This window comes from Grus americana, chromosome 2, assembly GCF_028858705.1.
Source record: "Grus americana isolate bGruAme1 chromosome 2, bGruAme1.mat, whole genome shotgun sequence".
Taxonomy (NCBI): domain Eukaryota; kingdom Metazoa; phylum Chordata; class Aves; order Gruiformes; family Gruidae; genus Grus; species Grus americana.
The window spans coordinates 145,321,233-145,347,566 of NC_072853.1; the positions used below are offsets into that span (position 1 = coordinate 145,321,233).

Genomic DNA, 26,334 nt, shown 5'->3' on the forward strand with positions numbered 1-26,334 from the left:
CAAAGCTGGATGAGAGGCACAGCGGGGAGCGTGCACCACCTTTTATGTCCTTAAGCCTGCAACATAAGGAAAGACAAGACACACGTGCACCCTGTGAGACTGTAAAAGGCAAAACCCATCTACACCGACTGAAGTGCCCGTGCACACACAGTAGTATATATGGGTAAGTATTCAAAGGAAATGCCTACCTGCAGTACTGCAAAAGTACAGAGTACTACATGTTTTACAGGATGAAGTCAAATCCATACCTTCTTCACAATTTCTACAAAGCGCACTGTAATTGACACACCGATTTTTAACTAAAGTCCTTATTCCCCATTGTTAATATATTCTCCAACTCTCCGCCCAGATTCATCCTAAAACCCTTACAGTTCTCCCCTTGACACTAAACCATGAGCAATAATCCTGAAAACCATATACTACACACATCACTTTATGTTTAATTTTTGTAAATTAAGCAGATATCACAAATTTTCGCCACTTCCAATCAACAACCCCAAAACCCTGTTAAAAATTCAATGCAGTGACACAAAAAGGTATTGCAAATATTATTCTTAAAAGCATTTGCTTAAAAGCATTTCCTGTGTTGGTATCAGGTTGATGATTATTTTTATCTCTTGCATCAGTTACTGAACTACGGTTAACATACTGGTAGACCTTTTATTTCTTTAAACCCTGTAACATATTAATGTCTTAATAACAGACATTCATTAGTAACTTTTCTCTTCTGAAGACAATCAATAGTAAACATCTTCTATATTACAGATACTTGGAAATTTAAAGAAAGAGAGAAAAGAGAATTCTTACAATTGAACAGTTCCAATTAGATAACCATTTCACCTAAAATACCTCACACAGTATTAAAATAATGTGTCTGAAAACCAGCACAGAACTGTAATTTTTCAGACAACCAGAGTGCAGATTATTTCCAAATGTACTTGGAAAAAAAAAAAAGGTGCTATCTTTCCACCCACATGAATATTTATTGCTGTCTACATGATGGTATAAAAGCATTTGACACAACTGAAAGGGAATAAAATTACAAGACTGATACTGGATTTCTAACTACTCTGTGCTTCTCTCTCTTTTCCCCTCAAGATCATTACAGTTCACTTTTTAGGAAATAAAGACAAACAGAGATTACTGAAAAGACACGTTCTCCCTTTCCTGCAGTCAGAGGTCTCATTAGCGAAACTAGATCTAGATGACACGAAAAATGCAGCAGACCCAAATCCCCCGGTACGTTCTTAATTTCACAGTCCTGCCCCATCTCTAAATTCAGTGGTTGTGTCACTGCTGAGCAGAGCAGCGCAGAGCGGCTGCAGTCCTCCAGCAACACTTTGAGGTTAACACATAAGAAGGACCGAAATCAGTTCTGCAGTTTCTGCCTGCTGGCACGGTTCACACACAAGCGCAGGCTTCTCCGGCTTACTCTGTCCTCATGACCGCAGAGGTTACAAATCTGCAAGCTGCCAGGATAATTAATCCACCCAGCGGCTCAGTCCCTGCAACCTCTTTTTTCTCAGAGCAATCAGGGCCAGATAAATTGGCCTGGCGGTGACAACATTCCCAGCCACCGCTTTCCCTTGATCCTTCTCCATGGATGCGTGCCAGCTACAGAGACAAAGCGTGGCCACTGGAAACAGGCTGCAAAAGCCATTTGGACATAAACGCCTCACTAACCATCCTTCCTGCAGCAGCCATTTAGTGCTTCAGGTCTTACAGGTTCACATCCACGCACCAGTCGTGGTGGCTTGGCTGCCTGTGCACGGGATAGCCACAGAGCACATGGACCACAGATCTGGCGCTGCTTGGAAAAATGAGATTAGTTGTGGTGGCACAGCTCAGCTGAACCATTCATGCAGACTATTCCCAGAGGAGACGGGTTTTCCTGACACTCCTTCTCCTGACATGCAAAGGTGCTAAGGTACTTCCACAGCCAGATCGAGCTGTGCTATTTCAAAACATACGGCCCGCAAAGTGATATAGCTCTGTCGGCATAGTGTTTATTCAGTTGTTTTGATTGGGAAGGCACTTTGTAAATGAAAAATCTCAGTTCAAAGACAGGAGATTTGCTCTAAAAAAGGAATTTTGCAAAAGACGTCTGGAAACCGAACAGACAAATGTGCTCTGTTCCTCCCAGAGACCCTCCTGGAAGCAGTCTGGGAAGGATTTTCTGGGTTTTTTTAAGTTCATTCGTGTTTTCCAGTACTATAAGTCTCTATTGTTAACTTATGCATTATTTAAAAGATACTGAGTTTAAAAATAGCTCTAACCCGCCAAGGGAAAATGGGAAAAGCAGTGAGCTGAAAGCCACAGTGCTTCTCAGATTGTTTCAGCATGCAAGACATCACAGCCTTCTCCCGTTTTCATTTCAATTTAGTAGCTGTCTTTGACATATGCCCACCCATTTGCACCATCAAAGTATCTGAGGATAGCTCATTCCTGAGGGTGAGGATTACAAGTCTCTGTGCACCACTCAGACAGCAAATTACTACCGCTATAGGTCCTGGGATATATATAGTTAAAGACTTTGGGTTTGGAAGTTCTGGGTTCAACCCCCATGATCTGAGTTCACCTATTAGATGAGCACCTTACACTCTTTAATATGTTAAAGCCCACAACATCCTTCAAGTTACAGATTGTCTATTATCCTGCTCGACAGACAGGAGCTGAGCTACAGTGGGATGAAGTGATTTGCCCAAGACTGAGTGAAGCACATGGTAGACCAGGCGTGTTTCTAGCTACTGGATCACCATTGCTCTTCCTTCAACCGCAACCAACCACTGGACATGCAGAGTGAGTGGGCTACCAAGGCAGCTCAAACACCGAGCTAAATGTACATTATATAAACGTTAAATGTACATTATACAAACAACTACCTGGGGCAAGCACCAAGCCTTCCTCAGGCACTTGAGACAAAAAAGACATATGGGACCAGAATATGAACATCCTGGGGCATCAGGAAGGAATTAGAAGTATCTGAGGCCAATCTAAAATCAACAATGATCCTGATTCTTTATTTCATCTGTAAATTGAAGTCCAGAAGAAGACAGGCCTGGAAGTACTTAACAATCTTCTGTTTATAAAAGTAGCAGTGCTGAGCTCCACAACAAGGAAAGAGCGATCCTCATGTAAAAACTATGTACACATCAGAACTAGAAGACTGTTCCACACTGCAAGAGAAACTAACTCAAGCATACATATGTTAATTTTAGGCCAAAACATTTTTCTGGAGTTTAGCTGCATATTGGTTTTAGACACTACATTAAATGGTGTCTCTGAATGTTTATTCCCAAGGAAGAAAGGAGGGAAAATAAAAGGGGGGATGCGGTGGCAAGAGGGGTTACCCTGTTTAAAATATAGCATGTTATCCACATACCTCAAAATTCAACATGGGATAAGTAGTCCTTCTCTCAGGCATAGACTAATAGGTGAAACCTGTATGGGCAATATCCTTTAATATGGTAAAGGCATAACAAAATGAAGCAATCACTGTATAAACCAACCCATGGATAATAACAAGAATGTTCTAACAGTTTGAAAACGTGTAAAACTAACCCCAAATGGACCCAGGACTGCTGAGGAAGAAACCCCCGCCATCAACATCAAGCTCCTGACAAAGACCCTGGGACAATTCAAGACAGGGTGGTGAGGATTAAACCGCTGGGGCTGCTGCTAAGATAATGACTTGATGTTTATGCACCGAGTCTTACAGAGTCCCTTCCTCACAACAGTTTGCAAGCGTGGAGACGGTCCCCCTGAAGCGATAGGCGATTTGTTATATATGTCACCCCCTTGTTATAGAGGCACTCCCAAATTGCGGGAGGCTGCAAAAGTCAGTGCAAGAGCACGCAGTTAAAACGCTGAGGGGTTTCTAAACTTCGCAGACACAAAAATAGAAAAAATAATATTTGTGTATAAATATACCTATATGGTCACCTTCAAATCTCCACTTCTGTATACAGAAATATGATCTGCAGTATTTTGGCAGAATGGCACAGGAGTAATATCTGTACAGAGTGCAATAACCCTGTAGTGCAGCAGATACCACAAGGTACCTGCCAATTGATTGTGGGTTGCTTAAGGAAGGTACTGCTGATAACGTTCTCTGCAGTGGAGACACCCAAAAACCCAGCAGTAAAAGCTGCATAGTTCTAACAGCTGAGAAACTATTCTTGTTTAGGGAAGATAGAGACAACAGTCCTATAAAACACACTAAGACAACACTGTAAATACATATACAAAAATACTCCAAAACAATAATTAAAAACAAATTCCTGAATTGCATTTAGGAATTGGTGGAAAAGAAAATACTTTAAATGGGAAGAAAAAGTGGAAGAAAAAGTCACTCAGAGAAAAGAGACATAGCTGGAGGAGTAGCTCTCTCCGTTAATGCCAGGCAAAGGAATAACACATTACAAATAAAAAGAAAAGAGGCAAATTTACAAATTAGGAGAACCACATTAAAACGTGGTAAACTTCCAGCAAAGGTTTAGGGCAAGATGAAAAACCTCTTTGATTACTCAGATCCCTCTGTCTCCAGCATGAAGACAGTTCATTCTTTCAAGTGCAAATGCAATATGAAATTAATGTGCCATAAAGAAGTTGAGGGACACAAATGTCCTGAGCAAAACCAACCATATGTAAGAAGAAAGAAGGCAGCACACGAGCTAAAAAGACACTCAGGGCAAAGTCCCTAGGGAAGGAGGAGGAGTATCATTGAAACAAATAACTTGTGAGACTGCTAGAGCAATGCCTTGCTGCTCTTGACGTCAACGCAAGTAATTGCGGTACTGTGGTGGGTTGACCCTGGCTAGAGGCCAGGTGCCCACCAGAGCCGCTCTCTCACTCCCCTTATTCACCAAACAGGGGAGAAAAGGTATAACAAAACGCTTATGGGTCGAGATAAGGACAGGGAGAGATCACTCACTAATTATCGTCACGAGCAAAACACACTGAACTTAGAGAGGAAATTCATCTAATTTATTACTAGGCAAAACAGAGTAGAGGGATGAGAAAATAAAATCAAATCTTAAAACACCTCCCCCCACCCCTCCCATCTTCCCGGGCTCAACTTCACTCCCGGCTTCAACCTTCCCCCCCTTCAGCGGCACAGGGGGACGGGGAGTGGGGGTTACGGTCAGTTCATCTCACGGTGTTTCTGCCGCTTCTTCATCCTCAGGGGGAGGACCCCTCTCATCGTTCCCCTGCCCCAGCATGGAGTCCCTCTCACGGGGTGCAGACCCTCAGGAGCAAACTGCTCCAGCGTGGGATCCTCCATGGGGTCACAAGTCCTGCCAGCAAACCTGCCCTGGCGTGGGCTCCCCTCTGCACGGGTCCACCGGTCCGGCCTGGAACTTGCTCCAGCGTGGGCTTCCCGCAGCCTCCTTCAGGTGCCTCCACCTGCTCCGGCGTGGGGTCCTCCACGGGCTGCAGGTGGAATCTCTACACCCCCTCATCCTTCCTCCATGGGCTGCAGGGGGACAGCCTACCTCACCATGGCCTTCACCACGGGCTGCAGGGGGATCTGTGCTCTGGTGCCTGGAGCACCTCCTCCCCCTCCATCTGCACTGACCTCGGTGCCTGCAGAGTTTCTTACATCATCTCACTCCTCTCTCTTGCTACAAAAGCTCTCTAAGTGTTTTTTTTCCTTCTTAAATATGTTATCACAGAGACACTGACTGGCTTGGCCTTGGCCAGGGGTGGGTCCGTCTTGGAGCCAGCTGGCATTGGCTCTATCAGACACCGGGGAAGCTTCTAGCAGTTTCTCACAGAAGCCACCCCTGTAGCACCCCCCGCTACCAAAACCTTGCCACGCAAACCCGACACAGGTACTCACACTAGAAAAGTTCAAAGGGGCACCTGAGTGAAGGGCGTACTTTCCTGCATCAAGTATCCTCCCTGAAGTTGAAAAGTATTTAATGCCAGAGACCCATCACATTCAGTATCATGGAGGTGAAGAAAAATTTATCACAAAGACAGTGCACCTGAAAAACACTGAAACATATAGCTTCTCCAGGAATAATGTTCAAAGCGTCACATGTGACTGTTGTCAAGCAGAAAACAGCGTCTGGGTTACCAGCAAACAGCCAGCCTCAGAGTGATACCAGGAGAGAAACAAGGATTTATAGTCTCAGGGGAAAAAAAAATTTAAAAAATTCAATCAATGGAAGCAATATAGGGGTAGAAAGGACGCAATGGAAGAAGCAACAGCAGCAACAGGTAAATGCTTGCACCAAGTTATAGGAAAGATATAAAAAGCAAGCAAGATTTTTCTAAGCTTTCTGAGATCCAGCAATACCAGCGTGAGAAGATGACAATATCAACACAGCAGCATCAGCTGCCTCCTCTGTAGCACGGGTGCACTGATGCTGAAAGAGATCAAAAGCTGTGTGATATTTTGGCAACCAAACCTCCTTAAAGGACAAGGGAAGAGTCAGCTGAAAATTATAAAATCCTGTTCATTCAGAACCAGGCACTGGCTGAAAAGCAAAGATAATGTTTTTCAAAACAGGTTTAAACTCTCCCGGTTTCTTACTGGGTGTTCAGCTTGACACTTTGAGGGTGTTGGGATTATTTTAAATGCTGTTTTTTCATATCTAAATTTCATGTTTCAAATCTTGTCTTTAAAAAACTTTTAAATTTTTAAAAACTTTTGAAAACTTGTAAAAAAAACTTTTAAAACATTGTGCAGTTAAAAAAAAACCCCAATAACCCTGAAGACATTAAATTTGTAGTAAGGGAGAAAACTACCTTTGTATAAAGGGGACTGGACAGAACCACTCGATCTTGCCTTAAACAGGGCTTCTGGATCCTTACCAGAAAAACAAACTCTACTTGAAAACACTTGTTAACAGACTAATTGTCCTGAGACAATCCTTAATATCTCATTAATTATTATACCAAGGGTCAATGAAAGTACAAACTGTGGCATTCATGCACACCACTAAAACCAACACTGGTATTATATTAAAATAATCTCATTACCCACTCATTATACAAATTGGGAATATGACCATTTATTTGCAAATTACTGAACAGGATCACAGTTTGAATAATAACAATTATTCCGACACATATCTGAAGTATCTGTAAGGAAAAGCAAAGAGGGGAAAAAAACAGCAATTGATAAACAGCCATTTTCCTGTTCACATCCTCTAATTTAATGCAACTTTTCTTAGTCACTATACCAGCAAATCCTCATTGTTCTTCAGACTGACACTGACACCAGCCTTATCCCTGAACAGCTGCCAAAGATTACCGAAGCATTTCTCTATCTCAGTTTAGCATCTGCGCAGTATCAACTCTCGCAAACTAACGGACGCCTAAGGAAACAAGGCAGCTAGTAGACCTGCTTTAAAAATCCCTTCCTAGGCCGATTTGCAGAAGAAACCTCACATCAGGTTTCTCCCATCCCAGGACCATGCTCTAAACACCGGGCTTTTGGAAAGCTTTTGATTTACTACACATACTAAACAACCATCGTGCCTGAAAGGCAAATTCTGCAGCCAACTACTTGGGGACCCAGCTGGGGTGGCAAATTTGGTCCAAGTCCTACTTCAGGTACTGGGAATTCTCCTTCCCATTAAATGGGGAAACTTGTAGAAACACAGATAAATTTCTTACTCCAGCTTCAGTTTACTGACAGCAGCGTTCCCAGTTTACCAGCAAGCAGGCAATCCTGCTTTACCCATTTACAACAGCATAAAATTATTATCAGTATCTGTTGGGAAATGCCTAACGCGGCTTCAGCCTTTTATCTTCTCCAGGTGGTTTCTCTGTACATTCATTATTCCTTCCTCTGGCCTACTCTATGACTAGCAATTTAAATTCCTTTGTCTCATGGCTTCTTTGCAGTGAATTGGAAGATTTTGGTTGCCGTATGGTCTAATGGAAGGGGAAAGGATTCTTGATTCCTGATATGCTCCTTTGCGTGCTCAGCTGCTGACAGCTGAGAGGTGCCTCCCCCATCTTGGTACTCTGCCTCTTCCCTTAAGTAACAACAGTGATCCACAGCAGAGGTTGTTAGCTACATTCAGAAACCCCAGGGAAAAAGTGACTACATAGTTACAATACATTAACAATGCATAAAAATGTAGCTTAAAAATATACAAAACACTTTCCCAGCAAGCATATCTATAGCAGTTTCTGTGGATGGCTGGTGTTTAAAATCATTCTGCTCTGGTTAGGGTGTTAATTGTCCACGCACACTTAGAAAATGCTAAATGCTTTGGTTAGGCTCTGAGATCTCAAAGGTGCTCAGACATTGGCCTCTTAGTTCCATATAGTACTTAGCTCCTTCTGTTTGGCCTTCCAAGGACAACTGAAAGAGACTTGTTGACAATGCTGGTAACTGAAGACAGGGAGCTACACATTCCTGGAACATAGGATGCAGCAAAAGGGATTTTAGATCTGAGGCCAAGATCTTTTTATAGGATGTTTGCCTGCAGCTCCTGCTGAAGTCAAACAGAACTACTAATGTTCATCCAAGGGCAAAATTTGACATATAACATTTATTTTATGCTATACACAAGTCTAAATAGGGAAAATATGAAATGCGTAACTGAAAACTAGCTATTAGGTTTGGATAAAGCAGAACTGAAAGGCAGCAGTTGTCCAAGCGCAGGAGCATAATTCATTTTGCCATAGCCCCTGTGCAATTCCATTAGCATCTTCTCTTTTTTCTGCTGGGGTGACACAGCTGACACAACACAAGAGTATTAATACATCTATAAGCTGAATTCACAAGCAGATTTCTGTCTAGAAATATTGAAGGAGTAGTGGGCCAAAAGTATGGAGAACAACTCATTACTTGCTCATTTCCCAGCCAGCCATTCTCTGGAGTCCCACACTGTCAATTAGGTAGCACCATGGTGGTCTTTCTTCTCCCAGTGCGAGTAGGACGGAACTCATGTTACCAGCAACATGGGGTAAAGGGATTATGTCCGCAGTGATTTACAGTGACCTGCAAACAATTCTGAGAACAGTTTAAGGCTGCTTTCAATATACCAAAACCACTGAAAATGTCCACATTTTTTCCTTGTTGAAGGTCAGGTTGAATACTTTTCTTATTCCTGCTGGCACAGTAAAGTGTCAGTATGTTGTCTGCATGTTGCTGCTTTAATTTCTGCATGACAGAAAGAAGTGCAAAGAGAACAACAACAACAAATAAATCTCAGTCATATTGTCCTGAACCAGCGTAGTTAAAGCCAAATCCCTTCTTACGACAGGGTTTGTAAGGACCAAGCCATAATCGCCTTGTTTTTCTCATGTTCATTTCATGAGAAACGTGAGTTGCTCTCAGGAATTATCTGCATGATTATCAAGGTCCAAGAACTGAAACCAAAATAAAAGCAGCGTATTTGCTTCCAAAAAAAGCAACTTTCCTTCAGACTTTTTTTGCAAGAGAAAGAAAAGTAGCAAAGATCTCACTCCTCTGAAGTGCCAAAGTGCCTCTTGTTCAATCTGCTCACTTGGGGTGGAGGGTGGGACAGAAATGGAAAGCAGGAAATTTGAAAAAATCCTGCTAGGAGGGAGGTAGGTGTTCAAATACATCTCGCATATGAGAGGCCAAGTCCAGAATTTGCATTACCTACATTGCTGCATTGTCTGCACACTCAGACAACGTCTAGACAATTCTATTGTAAATAACCGTCTTTCTGTGCTGCTATAAGGAAAGGGAACCGTGCAAGAATTACTTACAGTCTTAAACGCAGGCCCACCTATAAAGAGAGAGGGAGGGCAGAAATACCCCTCTGCGTATATATGTGTGTGTATTTTTATATATATGTATATAAATACATATACATATGTGTGTGTGTGTATACACGTTTATTAAAAAAAAGCACAGAGGAAGTTACTAAAGTTAGTAATACAATTCATCGTGCTATCTGTTAAGAACTGCCAGATAACACGTTTCTTCGGATTCTCTGACAGCCTCTACCTATTCCAACTGAATTGTGCAATTCCTCCCAGAGAGGTTGTGGATGCCCCCTCCCTGGAAGTGTTCAAGGCCAGGTTGGATGAGGCTTTGGGCAACCTGGTCTAGTGGAGGGTGTCCCTGCCCATGGCAGGGGGGTTGGAACTAGATGATCTTTAAGGTCCCTTCCAACCCAAACCATTCTATGATTCTATTCTATGATTCTAATTAGCTAATAGAAGAACTGTACTGGTCTAATCCATAGGCATTACAGCATGGATCAACATGAAGGCTATCACAATGATTCAAAGACAAATATATATCAACAGGCTATCTAAATTTTGCTCTTTTTTTTTTTCTTTGATTCAAGATATTTTTTGTACAAAGTCCAAAAAGTCAATAGAAGCAGCAAGTGCTTGATATCCCTCAAACTTAACTTGCATTGCAGCTTAAGGAGACATTCAGTGAAGTTTTTCCCTTGTTTGTATTTATGTGAAAACCTTGTTCCAGTCAATGTTTATACGAAATTTTAAGGAAGGAGGAAAAGAAAATAAAACTTTTCAAACAGTTAATGACAAACTCTTGTTATTATATTTCAATGATGAGTCCACCCAGGAATAAGACCCTGAGTAAGTTTACAAATAAAAAAAGTTACATTAAAAAAGTTAACAGGTCACTTAGGAAGAAATGCAACAGTGCCTCAGTGAAATCTGGTTTTAAAGTACATGGCCTATCACACAGCATTCAGCCCAGCACAGGCATAGGGATATTTATGCACTGGGTTATGGGAAACTATTTATTAAAGATAAGACTCTTCTATGTTATATGCTAGTATGTACCTGCAAGGGAACTAAGATTTCTTGAAATAAGTTCTGAAAATTCAAATTAAATTTTAAAGTGTAAATCCCAGAAAGATTAAGCAATTCCAAAGACTAAATAAAGTTACACTTCTTCACTTTCTTCCCCGCTGTTTCCACCATTATTACAGGCAATATCTCAATTCTCAACGTACACGATACCAAAGTCACTGGGTGCCAGTACAAAGGAGGTCTCCAGGACACTAGTTTTGCGCTGCTGTGCATCTCACAACTCTCTGAGGTCTAATCCACGCCTCTCTAGTCCAACTGCACATCTGCTCCACAGGAGAAAGGCATGAATATGGGTCATGCTCTCCTTTTCTTCTGAGTACTCTCTTCTCACCCCAGCAAAGACCAAAAGCAAAGTATTTGTAGCTCACCGGGCAAGAGAAAAAAATTTGTTGCAGTGGTTCAACACACCTTGTGTAGGGAAGAAGGGGAATACATCTCAGCACCAATTTGTATTCAGTCTGCAGGAAAATACTTCAGCCCCTCAGGAAGATCAGATCAATGGGAAGGTCAGATCAGTGGGAAGATCACAGTAAGTGCCTGAGCACTGAGATAATGCAGCCCCAAATCCAAAAGATACGCTTTTAGTAAAGCAAGTTTATTATCTCACCATATTTTTGTTGGCATCGATACTGCAAAAGATTGAAATGATCCCACCTCTCCTAACCTCAGCATCATCTGTTTCTTTTCAGACATCTACCACCAACCCTCTTCTCTACTCTGCCCTTGAAGTCTGATACCAGCAGCTTTATCTGTCAAGCTTTTGGGGGTAAACCACACAGGCCCTTAACGTGAAATGTTCAATCATTTGTTAGAACATAACCATAAAGAAAGGCTCATCTTTTGTCATTCAGGTAAACTCATGGGTCGCATTCCAGTTTTTATACTGGTGAAACAACCCACTGTGAATGTGTGGGATAAATGAAGCAGGAATTATTAGTGACAAGCAGCAGCTGACCATGTGAAATCCAACACTCAGCACCTGAAGGTCTACATTCAAACGTGGTTAAGACCTTACCAGACTAACTTGCATCAGACTTTGATGGGAAGGGCTGAAATAGCATCAGCCAGCAAACTTGTATGCTTGGACCTAAAGTGCTTCATGTGTGCTGTCCAGGTGGAACAGGACTGAAATGAAGGTGAACTCAAATGACCTTCACAGCTCAAAACCCATAAGAATACACGCAAGAACCTGGTGATCAAGGGAATGGCAGAAATTCATTAGTATCAGCTCCTAGTCTTTCAGATTCCCAGCTGCAAAATTATCCCAGCCATACCACCAAATGCGGAAAACAAACACATTCAATAAGAAGCGATGAATTGCATCTTTTGAATTCCCACAGTCTATCTAAGGAGACAGGCAAAGGGAAGAGCAAAGCATAAGTACAACGTAACTGCCTAATTCAAGTGGCAACACATCACATATTTGCAGGCCATGGAAACATTATTATATCTGTTCCTATTGTAAAATTTCTAGCACACCAGAAATCCATTAGCAGTGATGTTCTGGCAAACCACCAAAGAGAAATACATCCTCTTAAACCAAAAAAGAAATGAAGATCAAAGAATGATTATGGATAAGTACAGGCTAAAGATCAGCAAGCTCACCCAGAAAACACATTGTAATGTAAGATTTAACAATTCTTGCAAAAAGAGAAAGACAAAAGAAACCCTGTAACTTTGGACCAAAGCAAAGGCTATGCGTACATAAATGAAAAGCTCCAGCCACCGTTTTTCATTAACACTGGAAATGTATTTATATTAATCTCTTTAGCTAGACTTGGCAGCTTCTTTACAGTGTCATATTCAGCTTGATCTTGCTGTTTCTCTGCAGCCTCACATTTCATGATTTCCACTTACTGATGAGCAACTTACCAGAGTGAAGTACAATAAAGCAAATTTATTCCTTGGCTAATTTCTAGGAAGTTTCTTCTGTGATCAAATTGGCTACTTGACATGGGCAGAAATGCATTGATAATCTGGTGCCTTTGGATGGATTCCCATCTCTGTAGTCAGTGGAAGAATTCCTTTGCTGCTTATGATTAAGTAAAAACAGAGGTGATGCTAAAACACATGGCAACATAACAAAAGCTTTTTGTCCCTTCAGTGATATTTAGAAATAGCTTTCTCTTTAGGAAGTGGAGATACATCTGAATTTCCTTAATTCTTTGCTCTGAAAACATGCGTAACTCCATTATTGAAACATTACATCAAGCTCATTTTTTCTCCTTTTCTCTCAGCATAACTTCATTGACTACTATCAAAATTTGACAGACCAAATGGAAAGTGTGATTCATTATAAGAGCAATAATAAGCAGAGAGACAATTGTAATTTTACTGTCGCCACTGAGACTGTCTCTGTGAAAGGAAGGTTGAATGGGTGCCACAACAAGCACCACATTTACAGTGAGAAAAGGCACAGTTTTGCTCTAACTGAACTGCTTTGTAGAGGGAAAATCTTTACAATGTGTTGTTTGGCTGGCTGGCTTCGGCAAAACAGTGGATTCCAAAATTTCACAATCTTCAAAAAGGCAGGGTGGTTGTTTTTTTTTTCTTTTAAAATTATGTATTAAGTAATCTCTGCAATGATTTAGAGTATTAGAACTGTCACTACGGTATATTTGATAACACACAACCAGGGGCTTAAAATCTGTCACGCCTGTTGGATATGAATGGTTTTGTTTTGTTCTTCTGAAGCAAATCTCACGTCTTTGATATTTAGGCAAATCTTCAGTATGTTGTGAGGAGGGGTTTTACTTTAGGGGATGAGCACATCCTGTACATTTGTAACTCTTGCTGTACATTTATACCCTCCCCAACAGATTCTTCGGCAAGAACAACGAGATGTGATATGAGGTAAACAACAGCGGATAAAAATAAATTTGGCTACTAAAAAGCTGGATTTTAAGTGGATTTATTTCTTTGGAGAAAGGAGGGAAGAAAGATCAAGATAAAAAATTGTTTTTTTTCTTTCAAATGACCTTTTACATCTCAAAAAAGGGCAGAAGCCCAATTTAGAAGAAATATCTCTTTGTAGGTCATCTTTAATAAAAGTACAAGATGATTCTTCTCCTTCATCTCACCATGTATCACACTAAATGACAGCATTTTATTTCCTTTGGGATGGTGGAAATAAAGTAAATGGAACAGAATGAGGACACATGATAAATACTCTCTAACATTGTTTTGTCATTTATTTTTTTAAAGAAATAGAACTATTATCATATGACCAGTCATACAGTCAATTGATAAAGAGATCTTTTCTGGCCTACATTAATTTATTTGTATTTTATGGGAATACAAGCAGATTCCATACTCCTTGGTTAAAATATTTGTAAAGAAACAGAAAAGGGATTCAAAAAAAGAGTTCTTTTCAATAATGTACCATGCCTCAGTGTTTCTGTTAGGATTATCTGACAGTGTATTTCATTAAAACAACTTCTTAATATACTGGTGCAAAGTAAATTGTTCCATAGTTCCGTAAAACACAGATTTTAATGCCCTATTTGATAAGCAGTATTAATAAGGTTTCTTTCATTGCTTCATTCCTCTACTACTACTTCATAACAGAACTTGGGACAATAAAGAACTCAAACTAAATAGGAAGCAATTAAATATTTCAAGAATTTTAGAGACATACTGACTTCTGTTCCAATCAGAAGATTATTTAAAAGGAAAATTTGATTATCATATAATTGAAAGTAACAGGGAATTAGATGGGGCATTACAGAAGCATCACAGTAAGACTAAATCACAGCCTGTGAAGACCGAAGGCCTGGAAAGTATCAAAAAAGTCCAGCTGTTTGAATTGAGAGAGGATCAGGTTATAGCCAAGCCAACCCTGATCTACAGTACTTTTACAGACTGAGAGTATCTTTGGGTTATATGCAACAAGCGGAACGTTTACCAGTAGGATACTTGTCTATCAAAAATCTTTTACCACGCCTGTCTCCGATTCAGAAGCATCCTCTGGGGGGGATACCTCTGGTGAAAGGCAACGAGTCTGACTCATCCCAGGGCGGTGCGGGGAACAGGGGCCAGTGGGACGAGACACAAACCCCAACGGGTGAGCAACGCATCTGGCGTCCTTGGCCACAGCACCCCGACAAAGGGGAAACAGGGCGACGGGCAGGATCAGTAGTTTCCTCACAGATTTGCATTTGCTAATTGGTGCTCCAGCATTTGAAAACCTGATTTTTGCACGGGTTTTGGAAGAGGAAAGAAGTCTCCCCATAGGGAGGGGTCATTCCGCTGGCTGTGCTTCTCATGTGAAGAGAATCGGAGCAACGCGCACAGTCTTTCAAAGGAAAGTGCAGAATTTTTTTTGGTTTTGGTTTTTTTCAGGGAAACAAACTTTCTGCGCTAACTAAGATGACACAACTGTCTGTAAATGAGTTTTTACCCACTAGCAGGTCCCAACCAAATGAAAACAATTACATTAAAGACTACACACCATACAGAAAGTCTGTTGAAAAAAGTCTGTTTCCAGCCACTGAGTGAGGAAAAGCGAGCACACCCGGCTTGAATTTTACTGGCAAAACACATTTAAAAATGCTACATAAATCTCACACAACCACACAAACAAATGGCTGTAGACTTCATAGGTAGCACCTTATCTCTGTAATAGATATTGCAAAGAAAGCAAACGAGTCCATTGCTTTGATGCAATGGAGTTTGTGTGCACAAGTCGAGCACTGTTATTTGTGGGGTAAGATGTTCCATATGTTAACAACACATTGTTTTAATACTGCGCATCGATTCAGTGTCTGGACTAAAACCACATTTCTTCAGTAGAACCACTATCCTGAGTAGAAGAGGGCTGAATAATCTATTCCTCATGTAAAGATCTTGCAGAATTAAACACCATAAGTTTGTACGCTGATGGTTATTCAGCCATCCATTAGGTCCTCTGATTCCCTCCCAGAAAGCCTAATAATTTTTACTATTTTCGTCCTCCATACATTCATTCCTAGCTCCATGCATCACTTGACTCCTTGTCTAGAAAAGGGGATTCCAATTCATTTCACTGCTTAGCTGTGGAAAGTATTTGAGCCCCAAGCTAAAAGGCCCGCAGCACTTCCTCTGTTTCTATAAGTGCTATTTTTAATGCACACATACAGAAGGTCATGATGCCAAAGGAGTTCTCAAGGAGAAAGTGAAAAACAGGGCAGAGCAGCTGGACAACAGAGGGAGGGGCATACGAAGGGACCTGTATGAGCAGGAAGGCTGCTGACTCATGGAGGAGATGCCCTATAAATGACAGCAGAGAAAATACCTGCTATTCACATTCCAGTTCATGCATTTTCCTGTGTACTGTCATCTTCATATGTCTTACTCTGACTCGTATTTATATGTAACAATACATAGGACAGTAGTAGTGTTGTGGCCACAGCAGTCTAAGAATCTGTGTGCCAAACAGTAAGACAAGATAATCACTTTTATTAGACAAACTTGTATGGCTGTTGCTTGCTTTTGTAAACACAAATCTTATGCTAGCTGTTAAACCATAACCAAAAATAGAAATAGTTGGAAAGGTCAATAGTTTGTTTTGTATTTTTTACAGCCGAGGCAGTAAGGTACATACAATCCAAACATTCAAGTGGGCAATTCTGGTGCCCAAACTAATGCTAGCATATGAGGATATAATTCCATTTCAACAGTAAATCCAGAAATTACACTTTGACTATCATAGTCACTTTGTAAAAGCTAAATCAAAAATACAACTAATTTTTCTTTTAAAATTTTTGATAATGGTCATTTGGCAACAACTGCCACTTGGAGATACTCAGCACTTAGAAGATAAATTCATAGCCACTGAAACATGTTAAGCAATTTGATTGTTTTCCTAGTTTAAGTCAATTTTACTTTGAAGAAGATGCTAAGTAGAGCACATGATTGATCTGTACATATGAGGTATCTCTGTGTATGTGTGTGTAAGACATATAGCTCCTAAGTGATCTGGTAATCTAAGGACTATCATCAAGAAAGAAAAATATTATAGTAATAGAATGATAATATCTCTCCAGAATAATTAATCTAATCATTTTCTTCCTACACACACTCACAAATACACAGTAATACATTTTCTATAATTATTTTTGTATCAAAAAAATTCAGACCATGGAAAGGCAATTTACTCAGTGCTGATAATCCCATATGTTTCAATTACTCTCACTATAAACCAACAAATATTGCTTCCAATGAATGCAACTACCTAAAAGCAGTAAAATATTCTTTATCACATCCATTGAGAGGAAAATAAAGGACTGACCATTTCAGAAACTTCTTTTAATGGGCTAGGAAAGGATCCTATGAGGGGATGCACAGATTGTGCATACACAGATGAATATTTTCAAATGCTATTTTTCTTGGAAGTCATGAACCAGTGAGCTGGAAGCGGTGTTTCAGAAACATTAGGGGAATTATCTCACAGGTGCTTAGGACTACCTTACAGCAGTGCACTTGGAAATAACAGATGAAACAAATTACCTTTTCTTGTTCTCATTTTAACCACAATGCCAATTAAGCACTTGCAAACATTTTACAGACATCACTTAAACTTTCCATATCCCCATCCAACTGAAGTCAGTAGCAAACTTGTGCTGATTTCAACAGCCTTTGCCAGTAACTGGTACTAAATCAACAAAAAAAATCTATTGATAATAATAGAGGATTAATCATAACAGAAATTTGTTAACCTAAACCTAAATTCTAATATTAAAAAATAAAATGTAATGGAGTTATCAAAAGCTATTTACCCTTTCCAAAATAAGTCTTAAGCATAATGGAACATTATACAAAACAAATTAAAGGTAGGTACTAAACTTCTGATACTGAACTACTGATAATCAACACAGGTTTATGGAAATTTTTGCTTGTCAAAGTAACCTGACATTTTTCTTGTACGGGATTACAAATTCAATTATAGTAATAGTGATGCTATAATAAGATCAAGAACATAGTTCATATTCACCAAACGGTCAATTCTAAGCTCGGAAGAAGGAAGTTTTTGAAAAATAAAAGAAAAAGAAAGAGGGGAAAAAAAAAGAAAAATAAATAAGAAAAAATTTTGGGAAAATCTTGGGAACTACATAAAGAGGCATATCAATTAGAAATGGGAAGGTTGTGCTACCTTTATACGTGACACTGCCGAAGTGCAGTACTGAGTCTACAAATCAGGATACTGATAAACTGGAGAGGTCAGCAGAAAGGCACAGAAATCATTAAAGGACTTAAAAGATGCCATTTCTGGAACAAAGATCCAGAAGCTCAACCTATTTAATGTAACAAAGAGAAGGCTGATATTCTATACATACCAAGGTGGGAGGACAACTCAATGCTACAGGGCTTTTTGATTCTAAAACTAATGTTCAAACTTTTATCATTGAGGGTAATGAACTATTCAAACACTTTATATTTTGACAAATTCTACATGGGAATACTTCTTCGACACAAAACTGAAAAAAACCCAACCAAATAAACAAATCACAGGAACTCTTAGTGATGATGCTACACAGGTCTAACTGCATCATCCCAGGCATTCTCCCTAGTCTCAGGATATGTTTAGTGATACACTAGTAAAACCTTGAATTCTTGTCTTACCTTTGCCTTTTAGCCCAAACGGAATTAGTAGGCAGAAATCTCTGCAGAACTGACATTTTTCATTAAAGATAGAACAACCTATAAGCCGTTCAAAAACAGTTTGTACAAAATATGTGTTAGCAAAGGGTGCTAACACAAATGGAGGTGCAGAATAACTGCCTCCCAGAGAACAAAATCAACCTCTGAAATTAAGCAACAATATCAGGGAGAAAATGTTTCTTAAGTCTGGTTTGCACTTATGACCATACTGACTCTTCCATCGCAGACTGGGAGGGGGAAAGAATGACTTTGCAAAACAGGGTTGTGAAAGAACAATCCCGTTGGGTCAGCTGGGGTTCTGACCACAGAGCACAGATAAACATCACTTAACATATAATTCAAAAATAGTGCAGAACATGATTCAGTACCTCCTTCAGGAGAGCTGAATTCAGTCTGTATCGTACTACCTGTAAATTGGTACTAAATATTACAATTAAATTTTCACAGCACTCTCATATGGTGGAAGGAAAAAAGGCATTATTTTAAGTAAGAATCAATTACCAAAATGTGATCATACCCAAGTGGGGCTCCTCAGCCTGCCTGCACAGGGCACGAATAAGAAAAGTGAACAGAGTTTGAAATCCCTCGATCCCCATAAATTCCAGCCGCTAGCAAGAACAATTGGGACTGTGTGCAGCCAAGGCATTCATTAAAATAACTAATCAGGGATTGAGTTGGACTTTAGGGAGACCCAGAACCGCTTAAAGGAAGCGCTGCTCCTCCTCAGGTTTGATCTGAGCATCACTTACCCCACGCCATTACCCAAACAGCTACCGGGAGCCATTACAAGAGTAACAGAGATCATAATGCACGGCGTACTTTTAGAGCAAGAACGGCAGATGGGTCCCCTCGCATGTGGCAGAAGAACCCGTCGCATCACGTCACATGGAGCCCGTCAATCGCACGCCCGTCCTGCGGGTGACCAGGAGGAGTGCGAGACTCACGGGGGACAACACAGGAGAAAGACTTACCAGAAATTATAATAGTCAGAAACGGTGTAACTGCATTTTTTAACCCATGTCAGGAAGCTAATCCTTCTGAATTCCACACAGCCAAATGTTTACGATTCAGAGCAAATTTAGGAATATGTTTTTCATTTACAGCTTACATGACACATTGATATTAGTGTTGGAGACCATTTGCCAAGAGAAATTACAGGCAAGGTTTCAGCAGTTTGTTTCGTGAAAAAGCTGGCACTTGTCTGTCAAGCTGCATTTTATTTTCCTTCTGTTTTCAGGATTTTTTGATGAAGTTTACAATCTGATTCTGTAAGGTTTGCAAAACTCTAGTTAAAAGACATTCCTAATAAACATTCCCCACAAGGCAAGAGGAATGTCTGTATCCTTCTCAGCAGAAGCAGCAAAAACCATTCAGTGGCAAGGCAAAATAATTAATTCCTGGAATGCCAGGAACCTTCCAGTATCACTAACCAGAAATAATTTAAATTAAGACTGAAATATATAAACCACCTATCAATATTTTCTGAAGAAGTTTCTTTGGTTTTACCTATCCTTTGATAAACTAAGAGAAAAGGGCGTTTATTTTCCACACAGAGAATAAAGTGATTGCAGAGTTTATAGAAATTGCCTCATTTGAAATCTTTCAGCCTTCTGAACGTCATTGATCATCATGACTATTGATTTATACACAGTGTTGGTACTCCTCTGAGACACAGTCAGATGCTCAACGGGAACAGAAGATGTGTGAGCTTCCTAAAGAGGGTAGGGTTTCTGAAGACATCTTGCCGAGCCTACTACTTCTTTACAGATTATTTTTCACTAACAATTGGACCACAGGAATTAAATTTGTGTTAAAAGAAAAGAAAGCAGGTGGTGATTACGCTCCATCCTAGTGACTGAGTGTCGCTTGGAAGGACAGAGCAGTCCCGAAGTGCTGAACATAAGCTTGAAATCCTTAGCTATGCACATGACTCTTTAGAGTATTTCCCCATCACCACAAACCGGAGGATCTCATGCTATGGATATGTTTACCCTTACATAAAAAGCCATGATTGGGGAGGGCTATTCTTCTTGTTGTAGCAGGAGCAGCTACAGCACATGTGGGTGGACAGATGCTCCAGGGAGCTTTCTGAAGGCCACAAGTCCCCTCAGAAGAGCACCTGGTGTGCATGCTGCACCTCGTAAGTGACCACGATTCAGCCTCAGGCTCTAGAAACTCTCTCTACCGATCGCTGTGACAGGAGACACCAGAGCCCTTCTATGAAGGGTGCTGCTGCAGCAAGGAAGGACCATGATCATCTTTCTTGCCCGTCATGGTCACACAAAGCAAACCTAGGGTGGTCACCCTGTGCCAGCACCTATCCACACTCCAGACAAGCACAGATACTTGCAGCGTGCTCTTTCCCAATCCAACCCTGTGATCACAGCTTGCTTTGGCCCGTTCTGCTATTAGGTCTCTGCTGCTTCACAAACAGATGAAGATGCCCTGGCCAAGATCTCCTCAGACAGGTCCATACGGTCTGCAGGACCAAAAGGGCTTTCGGAAACATGCCCCATTTCCTGGTGAGCTCTGCTGTTTAATCACATAATTACAACCCAAGATGAGAGTGTAAATGGTTATGTGGCTACATTTCAGAAGAAATGCTCTGCATGAAAAAAGAAATAGCTATTTACTGAGCCACAGATGCCATCACAGCATTAAAAACTTTAAGGGGAAGGAATAATTAAAAAAAAAATTAAAAAAAAATTTTTTAAAAGCACATTTAATTGCTATGCAACTCCTGCACAGTTCTGGGTTGATGGCTGGACTGGAAGGCTGCGAGCAGCACCCACCTGCGCGGGCCAGTGGTCAGGCTCCAGGTTTGCTAATGCGTAAGGCAGCATTAACGAAGATGGTCACAGAAAACAGCTCCATTTGGTGCAGTTCTGAACACCAAAGGATACCGAGGTAATGGATTCATAAACACACCGATGCAGCTAATGCGTTCCTAACTTTTGCCTAAGGGATTGAACCTTTTAAAAATACAGCTGATTTGATCTGAAAGCTTCTTCATAAATACTTCAGACAGTTGAACAGGCAAGAAAAGTTAAAAAAGAAATGCAGTATCTTAAAAAAGCTTATTGTAGAAATACTATGGCAACTCGGGAAAAAAGGAAGAGAGAATGATGACGTATGTAGAGAAAATACCACTGCTGAAAAAAAGGAAATGACATTGTAATTATATCAGCCTTTTGTTATTATATTTTTATTATAATTCAAGGTAATGTTTCAGCATATCTCATATCTGCACATAATGTGAACATCGCATTCAAAACTGGTTGAGATCCAAAATCAGTGAGAAGACAACACGCGGATTTCAATGTTAAACTGCCACACTGTAATGCCAGCTGGAAAAATTGTCATTTCCTTCCTCTCACTTGCACCCAGGACTGGCAGAACATCCCATCCCAGGCTTCACTTTTCCTCATGTCTGAAATGCCAGTGTAAGCTCTGCTTTTTGATTTCCCAGCCCATCACCTGTATCTTCCCTGCTTGGTTCACTGCAGAGATGAGTGACAGGCCACTGTTGTGAGAGGTGGCAGAGGAAGGGACTAGGAAAGGAAAGTTGCTTCAACTAACACCCAGATTCAATAGTAGCACCTCCTTTGGTGAAGGGAGGAGGTAAAACAGAGAGTATCAGGCAAGGGGGGGAAGAGAGACAAGTAGGAGACCATAAACATTTCTGCCAGCCTCAACTGTCAGTGTACAAAAAGTCGTCAAGAAAAAGGTTGCAAGAAAAACTAGAAAGTTGTGTGGTATCTGTGGCAATGGCAGAGGGGACAACTGCTCCTGATGGAAAAAGAAAAAGAATTGTGTGACTCTTTAGAGAACTCAGTAAGAAGAGAGATGGAAAATATGCAAACACAACAGAATACGAAATACAAAAGGGTACATAACAGGGGATGGATAACAAAGCCAGGTCAATGCAACAGAGGAAACAGAAACTGATTGTCAGATAAAGAGATGGAATTGAAGAGGATAGAGAAAATAATGCCCACAGAGAAAGCAGCAAACGAAGAAAATCTATTTGCAGACAGACATTAGGGAACAGGGGTGTATTTTAGTTTCTGATTTTTTTAAAGCCCTCTGTTTACTACCATAATTTTAATTTTGAACTTTTTTCCTTCATAAATTGGGAAGCCATATGGAAGAATGAACACTGTTGCTGTCACTGTCCACCACTGACATTGTAACTAGAGTTGATGCTCAGATATATTCAAACATATGAGCCATATAAAGTAACCTTTAAACAACATGGAGACTGCAGAAAGGAGACTGACAAAGGCAGGGAGAGTCCCTCCTTTCTGACAACCTACATATTTTAAATTAATTTGCCCCCTCTGTCCCCCATACCTCCTTTAACATTTCTCAAATGTGTATCAGGCGTAAGAGCTAATTTTACCAGAGGGGCCTGCTTCAGCATGCTTTTGATATTAGCAGAGGTTCAGTTACAAATGCCAAGCTGATATTTTTTCCAGAAGAAAACTAAAATCTTGAAACTTGCTCCTTTCAACCATTCAACTACTTTTCAATTATAAAGCTACTGCAGGCTAAACTTGTAAACCACTCCTCAAAAAAATGAGTGTTTTTCTCTCAGGACCCTTAGCAAATACATACAGAATATAATACGGAGAGTAAGAATTGAAAGAGAATAAAGATATATACAGTCTTCTGAATAAAACAGATTTGTTCACAGGAATAATAATTAAGCATACATTTTAAATGTTGCTCCAGTATGCCTGTCCGTCTTTTTATTCGATGATCTGTAAATGCTATTTCACAGGAAGATTAAATGTTGATTTAAATATCATGATAGAAGCCAAACATCTTCATTTTCCTTGCAGCCTTCTTGCTTTCATTTTCCACAATTTGAGATAGGACTTTTTTCACATTATAAAAAAGCATAAGTGCTTAGGAAAAGTTCGTATTTAAGTTGGATTCTGGCACTCTTAAGAACAATAAGGACACATTTTGACAGTCTTACTCATACAAATACTGGTCTAATATCATTAAAAACAATAAAAGAATGATATAAAAATAGGATCCAGCTCAAAACAAATCAAATTTTAAACATATGTGTTTGTGTGTGTGTTTATGCGTATATGTACATATGTGTAAACAACGAATCCACCTACAGAGAACTGTTGCAGTTCATAAAATCACATCCTTAACTTGTCTTTTCATATACCATCAGTACGTGTATTTACCTTTACTAAGATGACCTGAAATTCATACTGCAGTGAAAATCCTGACCTACCTGTGACCACACCATTAATCTGCAACACAAAGTAAAAAGAGGTTTGTGCAACCTACTCTTAGCAAGGTATAAACGTGTGTACAAAATTGCTATTTCCAACAAACATTTCAAAGTCGTGGACTTGGTGCTTTTTAGCAGGAAATTCTTCCTCTAGAATTCTTTTAAAATGCATTTGCTATGAAATCATACTTCTAAATCAGCCTCTTTCCCTCTCCTTCCAGCAGCGCAGTGTATCTGCCTTGCCATAACCAGCAAGGATTCACATGTGGTTTTTAACTCATATCAACGCACATCAAGAAGTTGCCACTGTTTAAAATATGTTTACAAGTGGAAAAAAATGAAATTTGAATGGCTCCCATTGCAACCTGAACAGTTCCTCTTTATAGCAGAAAAACTCATAGCAACTAAGCAGTTTGTCTCTTACACTGAATCACACAACATTGTGTTCAATTATTAGGATCTGAATTACTTAACAAAGCATTTCTATTTACTATATTATTTATTCTCTTTTCACTTCAGAACAGAAAACTAAAGCAACTCCTATTCAAAAACAGCTGTGCTAAAAGGCTACTTCAAAAACTCATTACTGAAAGCTATATACCAGATTTCACTTTAAGTTTACTCTTGTTCAATGTTTCCTCATAGACCGAAGCTCACACAGTGCTACTACTGCCTCATAATGCTTGTCTGTTCCCAAAAGACTGTACATGTATCCGGAGAAACTTCATTCCCAAATATCCATCTCATTCTTTTTCGAGGATTAGCTGCAGTGTAATTGCTGTATCTCCAGTACTTTACACTTGGTTATTAAAATGCTAACAGCTACCAGTTTTCAGCAACTCCATCTTTTACTATCCAGGGAGGCTCTGCATGAGTATCGTAATTTGCCTTTACTGTAAACTGAAAGATGGCAAATGAAATTATAACACTAAAATGTTAGTTATACTGCAATAGCTACTAAGTAATAACTATGGAAATATCAAAGCCTATACCGGTACCTGAGAAAATAACAAAAGAACTTAAAACATACTACTACAGATTAACTCAATACCTAGAAATAGCATTTGTCCTATAATACAGCCTCTAATGCCTCCATTGAAAAATGACATTTCACTGGCACCGGTCTTGAACAGGCGTACAGTAAGACAGAGTCATTACTTACTGGTTTAGCGTCACATCTAGGATGAAAGATGATCCGAAAGCATCAACCTGGAAGCTGGCTCGAGCAATGTGGGTAGACTGCAATATTGAAAAGACTAGAATTAGTATTCAGCCACAACAAAACACATCCTACAGGTTTGTGAATGCAGAAAGTAAATATATTTACTGAGTAACACTATGCCATTAACCAAATAAAATGGCACTGAAATGGACAAAGCAGTCTATGATAATGAATAAAAGATCTGTTTTCTGAATCCACGAGGCTTATTCAAGAATTCCCACCAACACACCCTGTGACTGGGAGGCTCTGCCTTGGTAAGCCCCCGTCTTAACCCATCCACACTGTAGGAAATGGCTCTTCTCTTTGCACTCCCATCCTGGGCCAAACCCTGAGCAAGGAAAGTGGAAAACCTCCCCTGGCTAACGTGTTACTCGTTCCTTAACCTGACTCTGAACACAGACCGGTGGAGAACAGCTGAGACGTTACTGCTTTCGTCAGACCGGGATACACTCGCAAATCTGACCGACAGTACCTGAAAGAAACTGTTCTTTCAGACAGACTCTCATTTAAGCCCATATAGTGCGGTGATACCAACGGGCTAAAATCTGATTAGTCGCATTTTCTGTAAAGCTCTGGCTCACCACCCTGTAACTCATCTTCTCCAAAAGGCCCCCAAAACTCCAACCCCCTGAGCAGTCACTAAAACCAAAGAAAAATGGGTGCTAGAGAAACAACTCTTTCCTTCTTTCTTTGTCTCTTTGCTACATATTTTTTCCTGAATTAATTGCTTTCATTCAGTCCTATAGACTACAAACATGGGAATACTTTGTAACTCACGATCTGCCAGAAATAGAATATTTATTCCAGTAGTAGTGGAAGAAAACACTCAGCTATCCAATGGAAATGCAACAGTTGTTTCCAGACCTGAAAACTCCCAAGAAACGGAACAGCCATGTTATTTAACTAATTAATAAGAAAAGCTACTTTCAGACATTTTGGAGCAGTTTCAACTTTGTTCTTATTTTCTTTCCATTGAAATCTGCACATTAAGATTTGAAGCATGTAGACAGAGGAATCTAAGAGGAAATGCTGAAGAACCACTTACAACTCTAAACTACACTTCTCTAAATAAATACAATACAGGATAGTACAACTGTAACAAATGATTTATTGAAATCTCTGGGAAACACAAGACAGGATGGGATAATGTGAATCATCAAATTCACTCTCTCTAAAACTACTGGCAGGCTTTCAATAGGCATTAAATCCAGAAGAGTTGAGAGTACCAGTTTCCTTGGAAAAGAACAGCAACAAAGAAATGGAAAGTCGAGAGAATCATGACTTTTTTGTTTGTTGCATTTCTAGTTGCCCTACAGCAGAATTTTCTTTTTATGTCTACATATATAAGCATGAGTATTAATAAATAAAAAAGACAACAGCCATGAATACATATATACAAAGAGTTGACTCCTTTAAAAAAACCAAA

At 40.0% G+C, this 26,334-nt stretch overlaps 1 protein-coding gene across 6 annotated transcripts in view; it reads right to left on the minus strand.

The window, feature by feature from the left end:
* ADAM22 (ADAM metallopeptidase domain 22) overlaps positions 1-26,334 on the minus strand; it is a 135,495-nt gene that overhangs the window by 93,309 nt on the left and 15,852 nt on the right. For all 6 annotated transcript variants that reach the window (XM_054815010.1, XM_054815006.1, XM_054815004.1 and 3 more), the window contains exon 3: positions 24,849-24,925. In XM_054815010.1, the coding sequence (XP_054670985.1) occupies positions 24,849-24,925 (77 nt within the window). The remainder of the gene's footprint in view (positions 1-24,848; positions 24,926-26,334) is intronic.